Below are 21,201 nucleotides of genomic sequence, written 5' to 3'. Positions count from 1 at the left end.
TAACCACCCGGACAAGAAGTTTTTCCTAATGTCCAACCTAAACCACCCTTGCTGCAATTTAAGCCCATTGCTTCTTTCCTATCTTCAGAGGTTAAGAACAACAATTTTTCTCCCTCCTCCTTGTAACAAACTTTTATGTACTTGAAAACTTATCACATCCCTTCTCAGTCTTCTCTTTTCCAGACTAAACAAACCCAATTTTTTCAATCTTCCTTCATAGGTCATGTTTTCTAGACCTCTGATCCTTTTTGTTGCTCTTCTTGTGGGCGAACATTTTTTACAAAATGATCACTCCATATCTGACCTCTCAGTTCTCATTCTCAAAGGAAACCTGCACAACACCTTCAGTGTTTCACCTTGTATTTAGATGTGACATTGAGTTCCTTTCTCAGACCCGAAAAGCTCAGTGTAAACTCAAAATCTTGTCTCTTTCACCAACAGAAGCTAGTCCAATAAAATATATTACATCTCACCCAACTTGTTTCTAATTCACTCTTACCTAACACTTTTAAAATTACTGCTTTTGAGGTTCCCCCTGCCCCACTGAGCATGTGAGTACTATTCACTGGGTACTATTGCCCTTATTTCTAATCCAAGTATTTTTGTTATTACTTTTGTCCTGAAGGATAATCCCAATTCCTCCCAATTTAGTGGAGTATACAAATTTGAATGTGCTCTATCATTTCTTACAGCTCAGTGAAGATGTTAATTAAACCTGGACCTACCAATCACCTCCTTTTGTACCCCATGAGACCAGTGTCATTTTGAAAGTTCTTTGGTAACTAGGACTCTGGAATTTAATCCAGAGCCAGTCTGAGAATCTGAACTGCACACTGGAACAAAGCCTACCTAAAACTAATGTAAAACCACAATATCTGTAACAACCTAACCCATAATCTGGCCAACACTCCCAAGATAGAGCACTCTGGGCATCCACAGGTTTCAGAGTAACAGCCGTATTAGTCTGTATTCGTAAAAAGAAAAGGAGTACTTGTGGCACCTTAGAGACTAACCAATTTATTTGAGCATAAGCTTTCGTGAGCTACAGCTCACTTCATCGGATGCATACTGTGGAAAGTATAGAAGATCTTTTTATACACACAAAGCATGAAAAAAATGGGTGTTTACCACTACAAAAGGTTTTCTCTCCCCCCACCCCACTCTCCTGCTGGTAATAGCTTATCTAAAGTGATCACTCTCCTTACAATGTGTATGATAATCAAGGTGGGCCATTTCCAGCACAAATCCAGGGTTTAACAAGAATGTCTGGGGGGGGGGAGGAAGAGGGGGTAGGAAAAAACAAGGGGAAATAGGCTTGAATAGAGACTGGGAGTGGTAAAGTCATTATGCAAGGTAACCTATTTCCCCTTAAAAAGAAAAGGAGTACTTGTGGCACCTTAGAGACTAACCAATTTATTTGAGCATAAGCTTTCGTGAGCTACAGCTCACTTCATCGGATGCATCCGATGAAGTGAGCTGTAGCTCACGAAAGCTTATGCTCAAATAAATTGGTTAGTCTCTAAGGTGCCACAAGTACTCCTTTTCTTTCTGGGCATCCAGTGAAGGTCCTCCCCCAGAGCTAGCCACTGCAAGGTCCTGTGGCTCCATACACACACAGCGTTGTGAAAGGCTGTTTGAGTAGTTCCATGGACACTGCTATTCTTGAAGATTCCTGAAGCTCACTGGCATTGGAAGATGCATTACGCAAATTGGAATGTGCAGAGGCCACCTCAAACAACAATCGCCTTAGTATGTCAACAAGACAGTAATTGTAAGGTTTGATTTACTAAACAGCTACTAGCTCAAGGACTAGGTTTACTAGCTATGGTGATAAATGACTGTGCTGCCACAACTCCCACAGCTACCCTGTAAGAACTACTATTAATGCACACCAATCAATTGAGAAAGATGAGTATTTTTGGGAGTCACAGAAACAACACCATATTTTAAAAGCGGGGGTCACTTTGCACTCACACAAATGATTCGACGACTAAAGAAAATATGTTTGTCACAGGGTGGTAACTGCCAGCGCACCTGTAACTCATTGGCTGCCTCCTCAAATTGGGGTTAAAAGAAGGCACCCGGGCTACATAAAGGGGGAGAGACAGAGAGAGGGGAAGAGTCAGTCAGGAAAAGGGCAGGTAACAGCTGCCAGAGACCAGGAGACTTCTAAGAGGTCCTTGAAGGAAGCTGTAGGTGGTTCCTGGGGGAAGGCTGAAGGCAGGAGAGCAACAGAAGGATTTGCTGGCTGATCTCCCCAAGCCAGAGAGCAGCAAAGGGAGCTGCCTGCTGACTTCTAAGCCAGAGAGCCAGAGCCAAAGGCTGGGGAGGGCTGAAGGCAGGCCAGCAGCAAAGGTGTTTATCCACTCATGTCTCCACCTACAGAACTGGAGCCAGTGGAACAGTGAAAGGCCCACCTGCTTGCCTGTCTGGGACATGAGAGGTTAGTAGTATAGAAGAAGTGATGGATGAACTTCCAGCAGAGAGGCTTTGGGGGAAACAGGGGTGGAAATCGCACCAGCTGAAAGGGCTGGTGTGGCTGCCCTGGAAGAAGGAGAGGACTGATGAAGAACCCAGGTGTGGCAGAAGATACCAGAGTGGGATATGTGGGGTATCAGGGACTGGATGTCTTGAGATTTTAAGACACATGCACTGGGGTGATAGATGGACTATTTTTCAGGACTTTTGTTACAGACCATTTGGACTATGTTCTTGTAAAAAAAAAAAAAAAAAAAAAAAAAAAAAAGTCCGAAGGAGGGGTATTATTGAGGCAAGAAAGCTGACATGGAGTTACTGGAGACTTTGAAGAAGGGAAACTGAGGTAGAGGCATACCATTCTGCTGCAACCTGCTGCTGGAAGATGTACCAGGCAGCACCGCCTTATGACAAGGTTCAGGCAGATTAAAGACATTGGAATTTTAACATATCAACATTAAATACTGCTTTACTTGTCCACTTCTAAGATGTGTCACTCAACAAGATCCGATTCACAGTTAATTCTAGCTGTAAAAAAATAGGGGTGAGTTTTGAAGGCTTACTATTTGAATTTTGTACCAATCGTTGCTGGAAAAATCTGAGTATTCAGTAATATTTTAAAAGCTGCTAGAATATGAACACCTAATCGGAACCTACAATCCAAGCTGACCGTCTTATAAAACAGAAAACTTCATATAAATATTTGAAAAATGTTACAAAAATGCCACCAGCATTAAGTTTAACTTCCATTGCATTTCCTATTAATTTCTTTCATTCTTATCCCTTAACTCAAGTGTCACTAAAGTTAACCTAATAAGCTAACTGGTGCTCTTTTTCTGCATGCATTCCAGGAGGGTTTTTTAAACATCGCCTTCCTCTGAAACATCAGGGATGGCCACAGCTGGAGTTGGGACATGGGGTGGGCCAGGGTTCTGAGATGGCATCAACCATTCTCTCTCTCAGGTGCGTGGCTGGCTGGTTCTTGCTCAGTCAGGAAGGATAGACAAGTCAGTCTGGAAGTGTTTCTGGGGGTTTGTCATATTCCTCTGCAGCACGTGGGCGTGGGTTGCTTGCAAGGATTATTGGGGTACATCTCACTATCATTTCCCTGCCATCACTATCATTTCTTGAGCACTAATGCACCTCAGTCCCTCCTATTCTCTGCCTCTGGCACTTAACAATCCACTCTCCTGTGAGCTGTAATACTTGGGTCTCATTTTGGTTGTTGGGTTTAGTGTGTGCGTGCTGGTGGCCTGTGATACACAGGAAGTCAGACTATATGATCTAGCGATCCCTCCTGGCCCTATTCTATCACACACATCTTGACTTTAAATAGCTATTCAGTGGGAAAGCAAGCAAGAGACAAAAAGATTAATCTTATTGGCTATACAAACATTACCTAAAGAATTAATAAGATATTACAAAATGTGCCAAATACAGAAAAAATAAATAAAGCATACCTGCATACATATGGTATGTTAGCCTTTCAATTAGTTTCACTACAGTTCCTCCTTTGATGATCGGGATTCCATTCCTACTTTGCAGATTGTCCTCAAAAACAATATTTTCCTCAGAGTCTTCCACTACAAAACGATACACATTTGGGCTGGGCAGCCTCAGTGGCTGTTCATTTTCTTCTTGCAGTAACACTGAGTCAAGCATTCGATCCAGTGTACTGCGATACTGAAGGGAAATCAGAGCTGCCATCCAATTGTTCTTCTCTTCAGCAGACTTGGCAGCAAACACTATGCTGTTTTCGTCTTTAGACGCTAGCTCAAAAGCATGTTTGTATTCACAAGTGTCATCTTTGTCAATGATCTGCATTTTCCTCATGATAATTTTTTCCTTAAGTCTGTACTCTGTATTGCTGTAACCTGGAAGCCGCGATTGTCCATGATTAGTTTTACAGCTGATCAGTAAACCATCAAAGAGAAATATGTGGCGTTCGTGTTTGGCTCCTATCCTTGTCAGCACACCTTCCATTATGAATTCATTGCAGCACTGGCCAATATCTTTGCCTTCCCAACCATCAATATTTTTCTGGATCTCATTCATTTTTTTGATGGCCAAGTGCTTGCTTCTTACTTGGCGGTTGTAGAAACGACAAACTGTCTCCCTAGAAACAAACAATTTTATCTGGTTAGCTTCTTCCATATTAATTGCCAGAGACTAAAAAAACACCACTGAATTTAACACTGTATGCTATTTTTTTCCCCAACCTAAACATGCCCTGATCACGCTTAACCACAAATGTAGAAAGGACAGTGAACTGCCAGGGAAAGACTAAGGGTATGTCTTCTCTAGCAACATTAACGTAGCTGTGTAGTCGTGGCACCAGCGCTGGGAGGGCTCTCTGACAGCACTGTAAAAAACCCACCCCCACGAGGAGAGCAGTCACCAGCGCTGGGAGGGCTCTCTGATAGCACTGTAAAAAACCCACCCCCACGAGGAGAGCAGTCACCAGCGCTGGGAGCACAGCTCCCGGTGCTGGTCCACTGTCTACACTGCCACTCTACAGCGCTGAAACGTGCAGCGCTCAGGGGGGTCTTTTTTCACATCCCTGAGCAAGAACGCTGCAGCGCTGTAAAGGGGCAGTGTAGACAAGGCTTTAGACTATTCAAGAAGGGGGTACGGAGGGCTGTAAGTGAATACTCTTGGAACAGCAACTGACTGAAGTCTGCTAGCTTTGATGTTGGGCATGTGCAAGTGTCGAACAAAAACATGCTGCTTTTTTACATCACTCAACGAAGGGGGAAATAGGGAAACACTGCCACCCCTAGAGATCTTCCTTCTAACTTGCTTTGGGGTCCAAGAGGCTTCCTTTACTGTATTCTTACCCAGGCCGCCGTCTAGGTGAATGTTTATTGTAAATGCGCTCCATGCTGCACTGGAGATTTAAAAGAGCAGTAATGGCTTGTTTCAAGCACTCCCTGTCTTCTTCATCTTCACTGCATTCCTGCAATTGCTAGAATGACAAAACAAACCCGTTTCTGTCCAACTTAATCGTTTCTTTAGAGATATATACAGACAAAAACAAATATATTCATCTGTAGGGTCTTTTTCAAAAGCACTCAGTGTTTGCCCGACTTTGATCCCACTGAAGTCAATAACCAATGCTGAGTGATTTTGCAAACCTCACCCATAAGACCACCAATGCCTGTCAAAGTAGTTACTGAAATGAAAACACAACTGTCAGATACCCTGAAAGATAAATAGCTAGAGAGTGAGCTTGTGTGTGAAAGGGAGAGATTCTGAGATAAAGACAGATTCCCCCATTCTATACTGGATAGCCTTACCGTGAGTTGTCAAAAAACCCTACAGGATATTATTCTTGAAATCCTTTCACTTAAAAATTGTTCTGCTTCATAATGATCATTGGCCTTTGAAGTTAACTGTGTTCACTAGTCTAGAGGCTTGGAACAGTCCTGAAGCTGTATGTCAGTACTACATCAACTGCACCCTTTTTTTAGTAGTTTAATAGTGTTTCAACTAACTATGCAGTGTAGTTGTAGCCATGCTGGTTCCAGGATATTAGAGAGACAAGGTGGCTGAGATAATATCTTGTATTGGACCAACTTCTGTTGGTGAGAGAGACAAGCTTTTGAGCAGCACAGAGCTCTTCTTCAGGTCTGGGAAAGGTACTTGGAGCCACAACTAAACGCAAGGTGGAATAGATTGTTTAGCATAAGTAGTTAGCTCATAGTCTAAGGAATCATTCCAGGTAAAGTGGCCCACCTCTGCAGTCATAGGGAGGAAAGAAAGGGGGGAAGAAAGCAGCCGAGGAAGGGTTATTAGGCTATGTCTACACTACAGCCTAGGTCGGCAAAACTTATGTCGCTCAGGGGTGTGAATATTCTGCCCCCTGAGCAATACAGGTGACACCAACATAGGCTGTAGTGTGCACAGTGCTATGCTGGTGAGACAGCTTCTCCTGCTACATAGCTTCTGCTGCTCGCAGAGGTGGTTTTTTTATGCCAACGCAACGGGAGAGCTCTCTCCTGTCAGCATAGAGTGTCTTCACCACACAAACTACAGCTGCACCACTGTACGCAGAGACATACCCTTAGTGGGTTATAGATTATTGTAATAACTTCAACCAAGTCCAGCAGACAGGTAAGAGCAAATGTCAACTTCATATACCATTCTCTCTATCAGAGAAGATAAAGTTTGAAATCCAGATTTAATACTAGCAACAAATGATCAAGTCCAGTGATCATGTTTGCTTCACTTACTAGGGAAAACAAGATTTTTCCTTCTCCACTACTCAGAAGGTCACTGATTTACAAAAATCTAATTAGTTTTCATAGTCAATATTCATCTCAACACTCACTTGTAAGAAAAAAGGGGTTACAGAAAACTTCACACTCTTTAAGGTAAATGGTTCACAAAATATCAACAGCATAAGAATATTATGATGAGTGAGTAACTGAAGAGTCTATACAATTTTACCTGTTAATTCCTCTTGTAAGTTAAGATTGCATGAAAAACTTAGTAGACAAGAAGAAAAGGAGTACTTGTGGCACCTTAGAGACTAACCAATTTATTTGAGCATAAGCTTTCGTGAGCTACAGCTCACTTCATCGGATCATCCGATGAAATGAGCTGTAGCTCACGAAAGCTTATGCTCAAATAAATTGGTTAGTCTCTAAGGTGCCACAAGTACTCCTTTTCTTCTTGCGAATACAGACTAACACGGCTGTTACTCTGAAACCTGTCATTAGTAGACAAGAAAATTCAGGTAGACTGGTCTATTGGGCAAAATCAAGAGAATTTGCCACCCACTATGGGCTAACTCGTGTTTGCCCTGTATATTTTAAGAGGAATCTTACCCACAATCACTCAGTATGGCAGTAGCCTTCTTTTTCTTTCCCAGTATGCTCTCTCAGCAAGGATATTTAGCTGGCTCTAAAAGTAACTGAGACAACAGGATTGACCAGATGGGCCCTCTCCCTTTATGTAATTCAAAGTACTACCACTTATATTTTCCAGATGGCCAAACATTCTCCAGTCTGTATATCATGGAAATCAAAGAATTTTTATATCTGAGAATTTGAGAGGATTATGCATGCTGAGAAGAGTATAGGGAAGAGAAAATAAGGCACTTGCCATGGTGAGTATCCCCTCTTTTCCACCTCATCGGCAGAGACTCTAAAATAGCAAAGGGAAAAGGAGGGAGAGCATAAGACTGGGTCTGAAAAAAATGACATGAGGTTTATGAAGTCCTAAAACATGCATATAGCTAAGGATTGTGACAATATACTGATTCTGCTCCTCAGATTCCCTGGGAGGATTTCTTCCAAACTCTTCCCAAAATGAGAGATCATCTCTGGCATCATCATCGCTGACAAAAAGGTTGTATTTAGCTTAGTGAAACAGCTCCAGAAAATAGTCTAAAGCCGTAGCTAGTGGACATTACATAGCATCTACTTTCCATTTTGTGTAAAGATATAGGGAATCGCTTCCATTTCTGGTTTCCAACATATTGGGTTTTCAGAATCCACTTCAGGCAATTATTCTGGCAAACTTTACTCTCTCAAGTTCTTGCCCTTTACAGCCAAGCTTTCAGACTAAATCAACATAGGAGTGCAATTTATTTGCTATTCACAGGATAAGAAAAAAGGAACATGTTCTTGCCAAAGATGTGACAGAATATTAATACTGGTAAATTGACAATCACAACAGTTTTGTCAACTTTTTTATTCTTTTCTGAAGAAAATGACCAACAATAGAAATGAAGGGCATTAGAGTTCTTCTGACCACTGATAAACACAACTATTGCTTGTTGAATTGGGGTATTTAGTCCCTTCCTTCCCTCTGGCATTCTAAAAAGGATGATCTTGTGTGGATCTAATCTCTTGGAACATCCTCTAAAACTGTGCAGAAGTCCCCATGCAATTGCAGAATGAGTTCAATGAATTGTCTTTCTGCTTTTGGTCTCATGTCTTGGCACCTGAACATGCTCTGACAGCAATGTTTGCAGAGAACAGTTTCTGTAGTTCTTGACAAATGTTAAGACACTTCCTTACTGATGTAATAGAATGCCAAAAGACAGTACTTCAATATTATTATCTTATTGTGTTGAAGCACTTTTCTGTTATCTTATGTTTTAGATGAGCTAATCTGCTGGGTACAGATTTACTTAAGGAGCCAATCAACCTGTGGTGGTGAAGGACGAGACTACATTTATCTCCAAAGGTTGTCCCATCACAAGATCATTATGCAATTTTGCACTAATTAGTATTCTGCTCAGGACAGGTCAGAGACTGGATTAGCAGTGGCGTTTTGTGATTATACCCTCCAACTATGGAGCACGAAAACACACCACGCTCAACGTAAGAAAAATGTTGTGTAATGTGGTGAGGAACTATATTTTTGTTCATATGTATTTCTCACTGGTGACTACAAAAGATAAGGTGCTGAGAGTCTGTAAAATGCTGCTGTTCGTTCTCTGTGTCTACTGCTAATGATTAAACAATAGTGAAAAGGATAAAAGACAAAATTTAATATCTTTTGGGTTCTTTGGCAACTATGTAACAGGCCATTCTATGCAAGAGATCTCTGAAGTGAGTGGATTTGAAGATAAATATCAACAAAAGGATAATTCATAGTCTGTCCCTCAGTCACAGTTTAAAAGGGTGGAGAATATGCTAGTCCATCAATAAAGGAAAGTCTTCATGGACTCGACGCTGAGGTCACATTCCTTCCTTACTTGAATGGCTCTCAACCGTCTGAATCTGGTTGGCAGCTTGTCCAGGATTTAGATAAATTCTTTGACCCTGAGTTCCCTGAAATAGATCTAGCTGGTCTGGAAATCTGATAAACAGTATATTTATAGTAGATGTCTTTGAAGCAAGAGAGAGGTTATGATCCCCTTGAATTTGTTATCAAGGAAATCAATCTAATGTGCATCTGATAGTAGAGTTTTTCAATAATTACAAAAGTTAATCACAGTATTTTGAAACAGAATATTCTAAGATTGATAACTAGTTGCAGAATTCCTATGCAGACTATACTTGGCTACTTGTGTTTCTCAGCATTACTGCAAGATCAAACACCTTTATTATTATCAACATTCCTTCTCTTAGAACCTCTATGACAAGCCTGTAGTATCTTTTGAGGGGGGTCCTGAGTGGAATGGCTGTATGGGTGGGCTTGTGCACAACAGTGCAGGGTTCTGCAGCTTAAAGAATGCAGTAGCCCAAAACCTCTGCATGAAAATGGAGCACACGGAAATACAAACACTGCTATTCTAGTCCACAGGCTGAAACATCAACCACAGACAGGCTGCCCTGCAGTCCTTAGATTTGCCAGGGAACATGGGTAGATTTATATCCCAATGCAGAGTTCACGGCACACAGGATCACACCAAAACAGAAACACAGCAATGGCTTATCTAGTACAATGGTCAGTACCAGATACTTTAGAATAAGATGTAAAATTCCTATTACAGGAAATTACGTACAAATATGCCACAGGGGAAGTTCTTTCCTCACCTCAGTCAGTTAAATGGTTGCCTTATATCCTGAAGCATAAGGCTTAACATCCCTTATATTTTATCTTCTATGAACAACAAGCATATCCACAGTTCCATGAAGTGCCCATTCCTTTTCTGAATCCTAGTAAGCTCTTTGACTCACAAACACCTTACAACAGTGAATTTCACAGGGTAATTAGACAATTATGTAAGAAGGGATTTCCTTTTAGCACTTTTGAATTTATCACCTATTTATTTCATTGTTGTCTCCTAGCTCTCGTATTATATGAGCATAAGAACGGTCACATTGGGTCAGACCAATGGTCCATCTAGCCCAGCATCCTGTCTTCCAACAGTGGCCAATGCCAGGTGCTTCAGAGGGAATGAACAGAACAGGTAATCATCAAGTGATCAATCCCTTCGGCCATTCCCAGCTTCTGACAAACAGAAGATACAGACACTTCAGAGCGTGGCTTTGCATCGCTGTCCATCCCTGGCTAATAGCCAGTGACGGACCTATCCTCCATGAACTTATCCAGTTCTTTTTTTAACCCTGTTATAGTCTTGGCAAAGAGTTCCACAGATTGACTGTGTGTTGTGTGAAGAAATACTTCCTCTTGTTTGTTTTAAACCTGCTGCCTATTAATTTCAGTTGGTGACCTAGTTCTTGTGTTATGAGTAAACAACACTTCCTTATTTACTTTCTCCCCACCAGTCATGATTTTACAGACCTCTATCATATCCCCCCTTAGTCTTTTTTCCAAGCTGAAAAGTCCCAGTCTTATTAATCTCTCCTCACATGGCAGCTGGTCCATATCCCTAACCATTTTTGTTGCCCTTTTCTGAACCTTTTCCAATTCCAATATGTCTTCTTTGAGATGGGGTGACCAGATCTGCACGTAGATGAAAGGATAAAGAGGAGTGTCTGACTGACCTTCTCTGGAGTATTTGTTGTTTTATATACCATTATTCAGTTGCTTTTTTTTATCTTCTCCTCTCGAGGTTAAGTAGTCCTACTCTTTTTAACCTCTCTTCATGCCTTCAGAAACATGAAACCTCTCTTTCATGCCTCTAAGAGTTTTGCTGTACTTGTCTAGACTGTTTCCATTTCGCCTACATTCTTTCTGAGATGAAGTTACTACAGCTGAACATAGCATTCAAGGAGAAGGAATACCAACAACTTATGCAATGGCATTAACATATTGTAAGTATTGTTCTCTGTACCTTTCTTAATACACACCAACACTGGGGATTTTTTTTAAAACCACTGAGCAGAAGTTTTCACAATGTAATATGAAGTTCAAATTTTAACCATTAAAGACACATTAAAGACACATTAAAGACACATTTCCCAGAAGAACGGCCATACTGGGTCAGATCAAAGGTCCATCTAGCCCAGTATCCTGTCTTCCGACAGTGGCCAATGCCAGGTGCTTCACAGAGAATGAACAGAACAGGCAATCAAGTGATCCATCATAGACTATCAGGGTTGGAAGGGACCTCAGGAGGTCATCTAGTCCAACTCCCTGCTCAAAGCAGGACCAATCCCCAATTTTTGCCTCAGATCCCTAAATGGACCCCTCAAGGATTGAACTCACAACCCTGGCATTTGCAGGCCAATGCTCAAACCACTGAACTATCCCTCCCCCCATCGCTCAGTCCCAGCTTCTGGCAAACAGAGGCGAGGGACACCATCCCTGCCAATCTTGGCTAATAGCCATTGATGGACCTATCCTCCATGAATTTATCTAGTTTTTTTTTTTTGAACATTTACTATACAATGGGATTCAAGATTTCAGTGTTTCCCTACCTATACTTACAAGGACAAATAACTGGGTAATTGCTGATTTTTTTTTTGAGGCAATCACTGTAGCTGAGCTAGAACTCTGCTCCAAAGCCTTGTACTCTGTTCATCTTTGCATGTAAATCAACATACATCACACTTAGTAAATAAGCTTTGCACTTTTCCTATAATCAAGAACAAATCTGCCAAAGTATTGCCAAGGTATCATCTTGCGGCTTCATCCATTTTAAAGTTATAAATTAAACAAGAGCATTTTATGTAAACTTAAAAAAAAACCACAGCAAAATATTTCTGCAGTTATTTACAAGCTTCTACATTTAAAGGTAAAAGACACAGTTAATGATACCCAACAGTCTGTTCTTCCATTCATGAGAGGATGTGTGTATGTAGTTCCCACTAGCATTAACAGGAGTTATTGGTGTCTTGAAAGTCTCTACAGACAAAAAGTCTCTTATGAGATTAGAAAGACAAGACTGATCGTATCTAAAAAAGATTTAAGTACCTTCTCTGTTTTGCATTTTGGAATATAAATAGCAACAAGTCTTCTAGAATCATGAAACAAATAAGATCTAGCAAGTTTGTAAATAAAGCACGTAATCCTCAAATGCACAGAACACCAAAGTGAAAACAACACACTAAATTAAACACTAGATCCTGTAGCTGAAAACTGTCTAAACACTGTAAGGCCCTGCTCTTGCAGAGATTTGTGTTTGTACTTAGCCTTATGCACTGTGACTACTTCCACTGACTTCAAGAGAACATTCAGATAATCAGTTTTACCTCCTGCATCACATAGGTCACTAAATTGGTTAAGATATTCACACTTTAAATAAAAGTACTACAAAAAACGTCAGAGAATTGTCACATTTAAAAAAACGTATTTTGCTGTGAGGGAAAGAACAGCGGTCAATTATTAAGTTCTCCCTATGGTTATTTTTCTTTGAAACAAATGCTGTATTTATACATCTGTTAGTGCTGACCCCATACCAAGGGCTGGCAAAAGAACTGCAAAAGTAGAGCCAAATGAGGCTACTGGTATGAAGACTTAAGTCTTCTGAACTAACAACTAAAGTAAGGTCGGGCTACTCCAAGAATCAAGAATGATCGGTATTTTGTTTACCTTTTAAGTCTCACTCAATAAAATTATAAACTTCATGAAGGCATCCAAAGTGTAAATCACCTTAATTACAGTACATCTTCTAACCAAAACAAAGCCCAGGTGTTTGGAACCAAAATTTAGGTGGTTAAAAATGTTGTTTCAAAATTTAGTAACAGCAGAAATATTTTTCACAGATTAAAAATACAAGGAAACCACTTGGATTTAAACATTACTCCAGGCTGTTGGCAACCCAAACATTATAGCCCTGTGCTAAGACATGAGACTAAGTAAAACCAATTATGTTTTTGTTATACAAGTTGACTGAACTGCAAAAAGTAAACAGCATAAAGAGTGAAAATTAAACTAGCGTTTACAAATGTTAACATTAACAGAATTAAAGACGTGAAAAACCCAATATTGTTAACCTGAGTCTCCATTCAGTTTTTTCACTGTTAAGTAGATTTTAACTTGTCTGAGTGCTACAATGCGATACACATTTTAGGTTGCAAAGTTTGCTATTTCTTCCCACACATATTAAGTACATCCTTGGAACTGTACACAAAGAGCAGCTAGCAATATAGAACTTAAAGGCTGTACTAGTTGCATGACAATACAAACTGACCGTACGCTGAGGTAAGCCCCATACCACTGCAATATGCACACAATACATTTTAGGTAATGTCATTTTTTTAATTGTGCGCTGAATTAAAAAATTCTTAGCAGTCATACAATAATAAAATTTAAGAAATAACCCAATGTAACTTCATTCATTTAAATGAAATATTTATAGTTTAATCAATTATCCACTTGTTCACATATGTGTTACAAATCTATTTCTTAGCACCACATCTACTACCCCAAATATGGGCAAACATTTTTGGCACATGGTCTGCAATCATTAAAAATCTCTGAGGCTACAAGTGTCCCAAGATCACTCCCTGTAGCCAAGATAGTGCATTGTCCCTAGTTACATTTCTGTTCTTTAAAAGGAGTACTAGTGGCACCTTAGAGATTAACCAATTTATTTAGTCTCTAAGGTGCCACTAGTACTCCTTTTCTTTTTGCGAATACAGACTAACACGGCTGCTACTCTGATTTCTGTTCTTTGTTTACACATTTATGCTTATCTCATACTCACAACAAGAGTTGTATTTCTGCTTTTTGATGGACCCTCTATCCCGCCTGGGTCCCTGTCTCCATTAACTCAACTCAGAAGCAAACAAATACAGACAAACGGAGGTATGCACAACTATTATTATGCTATTTATCAGGTGCGATGAACAGGGCTACCTACAGAAACATATGCTGCCATGTGGACTACCTTGCCAAGGCATAAAAGCAGCACTAGACACACAGGTAATCTTTGGTCATACCTGCAGATTACTTATTGTATAGTTTGTCTCTCTTGATTTCCCAATACGTGGAATTATTTATAAATCCACATCAGTTCTCAGCCTACGCAGTCTTGCTCTTGGTAACAAAGCTATTGAAAACAAAATGCTACAGGAATATAATTTAACAACCTACTAAATCAGGATTCCACAAATCCTTGCAAATGCCCTCACTTTTTAAGATACAAACTATTAGAGCCTCTCCAAATTTACTTATTTTTTTTTAAAGGAGTGCTGTGGATGTTCTCTTCTTCTATCCTCATTATGGAGAAAATGTGCCAGGCTTTCAAAGATTTTACTTTATTTCTTGGTCTTGTCCACTTGGAACCCAAAGCAACTACTGAATAGTCAAAATAGATGATTCTGATTTTGCTGAGTGTGAAATACAAGTTTTCCAAAAATTATAAGATGGATTTGCTTGCCTTGAGCTGAGAGGCCCGGACATTGAGTTGAACCATCTTTTACTGAATTAGGAAAATGTATGAAATAGAAGTAAACAAAGAATTAAAAGCAATGCACACTGTCAAATTAATGTAAATTTCACTTAAATGCCAGTTCAATTTAATAAAAAAAATAGACCTACTATAAAGGTTTAGCATGCCACAGCACACAAGCAATAATCAAAGATTTATGGACACTTTGAGGCCTGGAATAGTTTGAATTTTGCATGATTTAATATTGATAATAGATTGTTACAATCAGTTTACTTTCTAACCATGCAATCACTGCTGTAAAATTTATGCTTAACTATATTCACATCCTATCTTCATGCACAGTAAATAAAAATTAATTCCCTAGTTAAACTAAAATTACTCATGCTTTAAATGAAACTGCACTAGTGTCTTACCTGCAATAATTCAAAATAGTGCAAACAATGATAAACTGGGATCAGCATAAGTCGTGGAAGGACATATTGTACAGCTTCTTTAAAACCTTCAGCAATAGACTGAAAAGAAAAAAAGCAGCATTATTACCACATATAAGTCAAAAAAAGGAGGGAAGAAGTTGAGAGGTTTTTCGAGAGTTTTATTAATTTGTTTGTGAGAAATATAGATATAGTGAATCTTTAGAAGGGCTTGAATGAGTATGGTGTGGTGGGATGGTGAGTCAGGAGGCAGAGGGCATTGCAAATACTGGAAGCACGCTTTTTTAAAAGCCGGACAGATCAGAGGGTAGTGCGCACATACTCCCAGTTTGCTACTAAAAATTCACCCATGGCTTGCAAGATACACCATCCTCAACTCCCTCGGTGAGAATCTGCAGTGGCAACCTCATTAAAATAGACAACTTATCAGTTTCACCGTGATTACCTCTATTTTCACCAGAAACAACAAATCAACAAACAATGTGCTGGAACAAGTTCACTACAAAACAATTTACAAACAGCTCTCAGGTCACACAAAGCCATGTGGACCTTTATCCTTAACAGACCTCATACTTCAGCAATGTCTTCAGTACCAGCCACAAAACTTAAGTTTTTCCTCAATCAAGATTTCCATTGCATTAACAAAATATTCCTCAGGAAAGCCTATGTCACCTGGTTTTAATATCTACACAAAAGACTAGTTATGTATTTCCTTTTCTTATTAATTAGCACTAGCTCAAAGAGCCAAAAATTAAGAACATGCAGAATTCTATAGTGAAACCGTATTCATGACTAAGCAGACATAATCCTAAAACACACAGTCATGTCTGAGAAGTTAGGGTATTAAGGCATAAAGCTTGAAAAACATTATGATCAGTCAGATATGCTCAAACCCACTTCTTTAATGGATATTTTACTAGGAGTAACAAAAGAAATTTCAATTTCCTGCAGAATTTGGTGCTGGAATGCAACGGAAGCTTAAAAAGACTACCTGGGACCCAGAGACAATCTGACCAAAGTGTACCCCACAAGAAATTCTAGTACCCCACCTCCTACCACCCCACAAGAGGGTCTGTGGCACTCACATCTCTCTTCTGTTAATGGTACCTCCTGCTCTCCAGATCTCAAAGTGCACTGTGTCTTTCCCTCCAGATCCTTGGTAGATCCATAGGCCCATATATTTAGATTTTGCCTTAATCTACCCCTCCGACACGCCAAAGAAATTAGGAGATCTTATTAAATACATGGGATAATACTATTAGTAATAACTTTGGGATTCACATTTATTTAGTCAACCAAAATGATTTTAAAACTGTTTCGCTTTCTGATCAGTTAACTAAGGCAGTAACTCAGAAGGCAAGAAGAGGAGAAAGAATTTCCAAAGGATCCTGGAAAAGGAACATGACTTCTTGAAGCATGGATCAGAAAGAAAGCAGAGAGAAATCACGGACACGCTTAAAATGAAGTAACTGTGGAATGGAAACTTATTTATCCAGTGTTTACTTTCTGGAAATAATCTGACATATATAATAATAAGACATCTAGACTGGACCTCTCTTTCTGCAATTGCCAGAGGCAGCTTATGGTTGTCCATGGGACTTCAAGGCTTGGCCATACCTCTTCTGCCTTCACTCCAATTTGCTCGGAGACAAAATGCTAAGGAACATCCCAAACACAGTCCAACTCTTCCTATTGGGAGGGAGCGTCAAGAGAGGATGCCAGCTTCCTTCCCAAGTGACTCAGTATCCACCTGAGTATCTGGGATAAGACTCCAGAGCTTTTCCCTACAGAAGTGGGCCGGCCATGGGTTTGTTTTGGTTTGGTTTTGGGGGTTTTTTGATGGGGGGGGGGGGGAGGAAGGGCGGGGAAGGGGTTTACTGCACTGACCAAGGAATCAGGTGCAGGATGATGGTCTTGTTTATTGAGTCCCAAAAGGTGAAGAGGACTGACTCACCCTTGAAGAGATGTCTCGGGAGGAGTCTCAGCTGGCACGATGGGACATAAAGACCCTATCAAGCTGTCCAAACTGAGTCCTTGCCCAAGCAGGGTCTGTGGGATAGGAGCAATTGTGGCAGAGCTCTCCTTCTGTGGCTCCTTTGAGTCTCCTTCCAGATGAAGAACTCTTAGCCATTTGTAGGCACTGTTTAGCAGGATCTGCCATGCTGGGAGGGGAAGGGGAAAATAAACAAGGGAAGGAGCTCAGTGGGTGGTCCTGTTAAGAAATGAATCCCTGAAAAAAGTCAACCATTGGATGAAGGACAAGGTGTAGGTGGGGAAGGAGAGAGAGAGAGAGAGAGAGAGAGAGAACATTGTTCATTGATTTGGTATTAAAAATGGGGATGGCAACGGAAAGGGAAGGAATGCCAAGTCACCGCTTTGCTGGAGGCAAAGAATCTAGTACGAGGGCTGAAGGGAAGTGACCAAGACCCACGGACATGTCTGAGCTGCCTCCAGTATTTGCAAGAAGAGAGGCACAGCCCAAATACTTTAATCTGAGGAGAAATCATGATCCAGGATACCACTAGGATTTCCCTCAACCCCAAAGAATGATTAGAATGGATCTTATAAAAGAAATGTGGTATTTCTTGAGTGAGATTTCATACTTACCTGAAAATGTAGCGCAACAGCTGGTTTAGCCATCAAGTTATTAAAATGCTCATGAAACCGTGGAGAAAGAATATCCTGGGACAAAGTTTCATATGGATCAAAGGCTTGTTCCTAAAGGAAGGAGGAAATAATTATGTATATACAGAAAAAGGATGTAGGACATCTTTTGTGCTCAGCTGTACGATTTGTTTATTGAGATCTGATGTGTTAATGTGATTTTTCAATAAACTTTCAGTTTACTCAAAAATAATATAACTCAGCATATCCCATAATTCATTAATGTATATTTTAATACATGCACAAACCTTTTGTGAGCATTGCTCAGCATCACCATATTTGTCATTCACACAAATTTTAATGAAATGGTGGCAGCCAAGAGGCAAATTCTTATTTACAGTCCAGTAGTGATCCCACCACCAAGTCATGTTTTGAAAAGGCTTCTCTAACATGTATGAAAACAATGATTACTTACCCTCACAGTAACTTTGGTTCTCTGAGCTGATGTCGGTGTGGATCCCACTGTAGGTGCTCATGTGCCTCACACGTTGCAAGACCCGATTCCCTATGAAATCTCATGTAAGGAAGATCAGCCCTAGGTGTTTGGGGCTCACTCACTCTCCTGGCCAAAGTGCTTGCACCTAGGAAAACGGTCTTCAGAAAGAGCTTTCTTTTGAGTCCGAGTCTCGACAGGATGACACGGAGTTCTGAGGTAGGAGTCATCTCTTTGACCAGTGGGTAAATATACATCACATCCTTGAGGAGCTTCAATACCGCTGGGTGAGAGAAGATGGAGCACAAACATACAGGCAGATGGCAAACTGAGATCAGAACCGGATGGACCTCAGTGGAGCTGAACAAAAGACCAGAGTGTTTCAGATGCAGCAGTATTCAAAAATCTGTGGTACTTGCATAGAAGCCAAGCCTTGTTAGGCCACCAAGATCAAGAACCTTTTCCAAGTTGACAATTAAGTCCTCCTGGTTGTTGGGTTTCTACTCCGTAACCACATCTCCTGGAGTTGTTTAGGGCAGTCCCTGACCGCGGTACTTAGCCAGCCAACATCCAGGCTGTCAGGTGCAGAGACTTACGGTCCAGATGAACTATCTGGCCATGGTGCTGCAAAATCAGGTCCAGGCACTATGGGAGCCGGTTCAGTGGCTGAATGGACATCTATAGCAGATCTGTCAATCAAAACTGTTGCAGCCAATATAGTGCTATGAGAAGCATTGTGGCTGTGACTCCTGGATTTGAAAATTACCATGGAAGATGTGGGAATAGGTGGAAAGACATAAAGGAGGCCTTGGGTTCCACTGCGGAAGGAAGGTGCTGGGCAATGAGCCTGGAACAGAGATGAGAGTGGGTACTGCCCTTGGTGGTGAACAGGTCTAATACAGGAACCCCCCAATGATGGAATGCTGGCACTACAACATCTCTCTGCAGTGACCATTCATGACTGGCATGGTTATTTTCTTATAAAGTCTCTAGGTCAATACTGACTCCTGGGAAGTGAAGAGCCACTGGGGTTACTCGTTGCTAGCACCATATCTAGAATTTGATGGCCTCCAGGCAGAGTGGCGAGAAGCATACATTTCCTTGTTTCTGCAGTGAATCACAGATGTTGCATCCATCAGGTTCTACACTGTGAAATTTCAGAGGACAGGCCAGAACACCACACAGGCCAGCCTTATGGCCCTGAGTTCCAGGATGTTTATGGGAACTCCCATGTTCTCCAGGAACCAGATCCCTTGCATTTGCAGGTAGTCCAGGTGGGCTCCACAACATTTGCCTGATGCATCTGCGACTGAAGTCTCTGTTGAGTAGGAGGAACAAAAACGGTACCCCCATTGCTTAATTCTTTGGAGTCTAGCACCATGTCAACTCTGCAACAATATGAGGTGGCCCCAAGACCTTACTGTCCATCCGATGTCTTGGAGGGGAACAGATGAACTTGACCCAAAGTAGCAGCAGCCTCAGGTGAAGTCTGGAAGCATCATCACATACATGCCATGCTGGCATATGGTTGAACAATCCAAGACAAGTCTGTAACCACTGTAGTCTGATCTTATCTCAAGTAATAGTAATTGCAATGACAGGAACTTGAACTCTGATAGACTCCAGGTCAGAGTGGGCATACCTATCATAACTCCAATGGACTCTATCCTCTGCATCACAGTTCACTAGGAGGACCCCCGGGCAAACAGGAAGGGAGAATATTCTAGGTTCATTGCAGTCTTTTGCTGGGATCTGCCTTTGACCAGCCAGTTATCCAGGTAAGCGTAGACATGGATGCCCTGCCTCCTCAGGTACGCTGCAACCTCAGCTAGCCAGGTGGTAAAGACTCTCAGTGCTGTGGAGCGTTTGAATAATAGTACCTTGTGCTGGCAGTGATTTGGTCTCACTGTGAATCTCAAGTACTTCCTATGAGCTGGGTGGATCTTTGACAAGAAGGGAGAGACCCTCTCTCAGGTAAGGAAATTATATTTCAAGAATAAGGTGTGAGAGTTTGCCACCCGGGGGGCATCTCAGTTTGGTCGCGGATATCGATATGGGTTCTGAGTTGGTGCCAAGGTCCTTCACCATGTGCCATTCCCACCTTGGCAGACTTGGGGGCTCTCTCCTTGGAATTAAGTTTCACAGTCTCCTTGTGGGATGATCCCATGTGTTGCTTGGAGCGCACACTCTATGCAGGATTGTCTCAGTGTTGTCCTTCTGTTCCTGGGGCACAGGTTCCGATGTTGAAGCTGTCAGCACTGAGGTCGCTGCTGTTGAGGGCATCAAAGCTGATGGTGCCAGTTTTGACAGTGTCCCCTTAGTTGCCTTTTTCACTAGCTGCTCTTGGAGTGTGGTGGCTAATGCTGACTCTTTCAGTTCCACTTTGGTAGCTGTCACTTCCTCTGGGTCTGAGGTGACCCATATGGATCACTCAAGCAGATGTAACTTGACCCATGAGTCCCTACAGTTACAGATTCTAGAGGAAAACAACTGGTATGCCAAGGACTTTGGGATATGGCTCTCTCCCAGGGAGAACAGGCAAGAGCTAGGTCAATCTTCTGTCAGTAGGGAGGATGAGACCATCATATGATGGGCAGGGTTTGAACCCTGATGGTTTAGAGCAGTGGTTTTCTATCCTTTTTCATTTGTGAGCCACTAAAAAATTTCAAATGGGGGTGCAGATCCCTTTGGAAATCTTAGTTTGCAGACCCTCAGGAGTCCATGGATCACTGGTTGAAAACAACTGGTTTAGAGTCTGTCATGTGGGTGCAAAATACCTTCCCCCGCTACTGGAGGTACACCAGGGTCTCCTCTCTATTTTTTTTATTGGAATGTCCAAATTAAAGGAAACAAGGGAGAAGAGTGATGAAGACCTTTCTCTTCACTACACTATCCAAGAAATGGTGAGTTTGAAGCCTTGCAGAAGTAGCTGGTCAGAAAGTGGCTGGGTTCCATCTCACTGTCATGGGTGGTAAAAGCCAACTGAAGGAGGGCCG

General features: G+C 41.3%; 1 protein-coding gene across 1 annotated transcript in view; it reads right to left on the bottom strand.

Annotated features, from left to right (window-relative positions):
- The window catches only part of SOS2 (SOS Ras/Rho guanine nucleotide exchange factor 2), a 104,080-nt gene that overhangs the window by 36,893 nt on the left and 45,986 nt on the right, over positions 1-21,201 (bottom strand). Inside the window, exons 7-10 of the mRNA XM_074956564.1 lie at positions 17,716-17,826; positions 15,091-15,189; positions 5,313-5,440; positions 3,936-4,591 (exon numbers count right to left, since the gene is read on the bottom strand). Of these exons, the coding sequence (XP_074812665.1) occupies positions 3,936-4,591; positions 5,313-5,440; positions 15,091-15,189; positions 17,716-17,826 (994 nt within the window). The remainder of the gene's footprint in view (positions 1-3,935; positions 4,592-5,312; positions 5,441-15,090; positions 15,190-17,715; positions 17,827-21,201) is intronic.

The sequence above is a fragment of the Natator depressus genome, chromosome 6 (genome assembly GCF_965152275.1).
Source record: "Natator depressus isolate rNatDep1 chromosome 6, rNatDep2.hap1, whole genome shotgun sequence".
Taxonomy (NCBI): domain Eukaryota; kingdom Metazoa; phylum Chordata; order Testudines; family Cheloniidae; genus Natator; species Natator depressus.
Note: the sequence above shows the minus strand (reverse complement) of the source record. Positions and strands in the feature narration are given on the sequence as shown.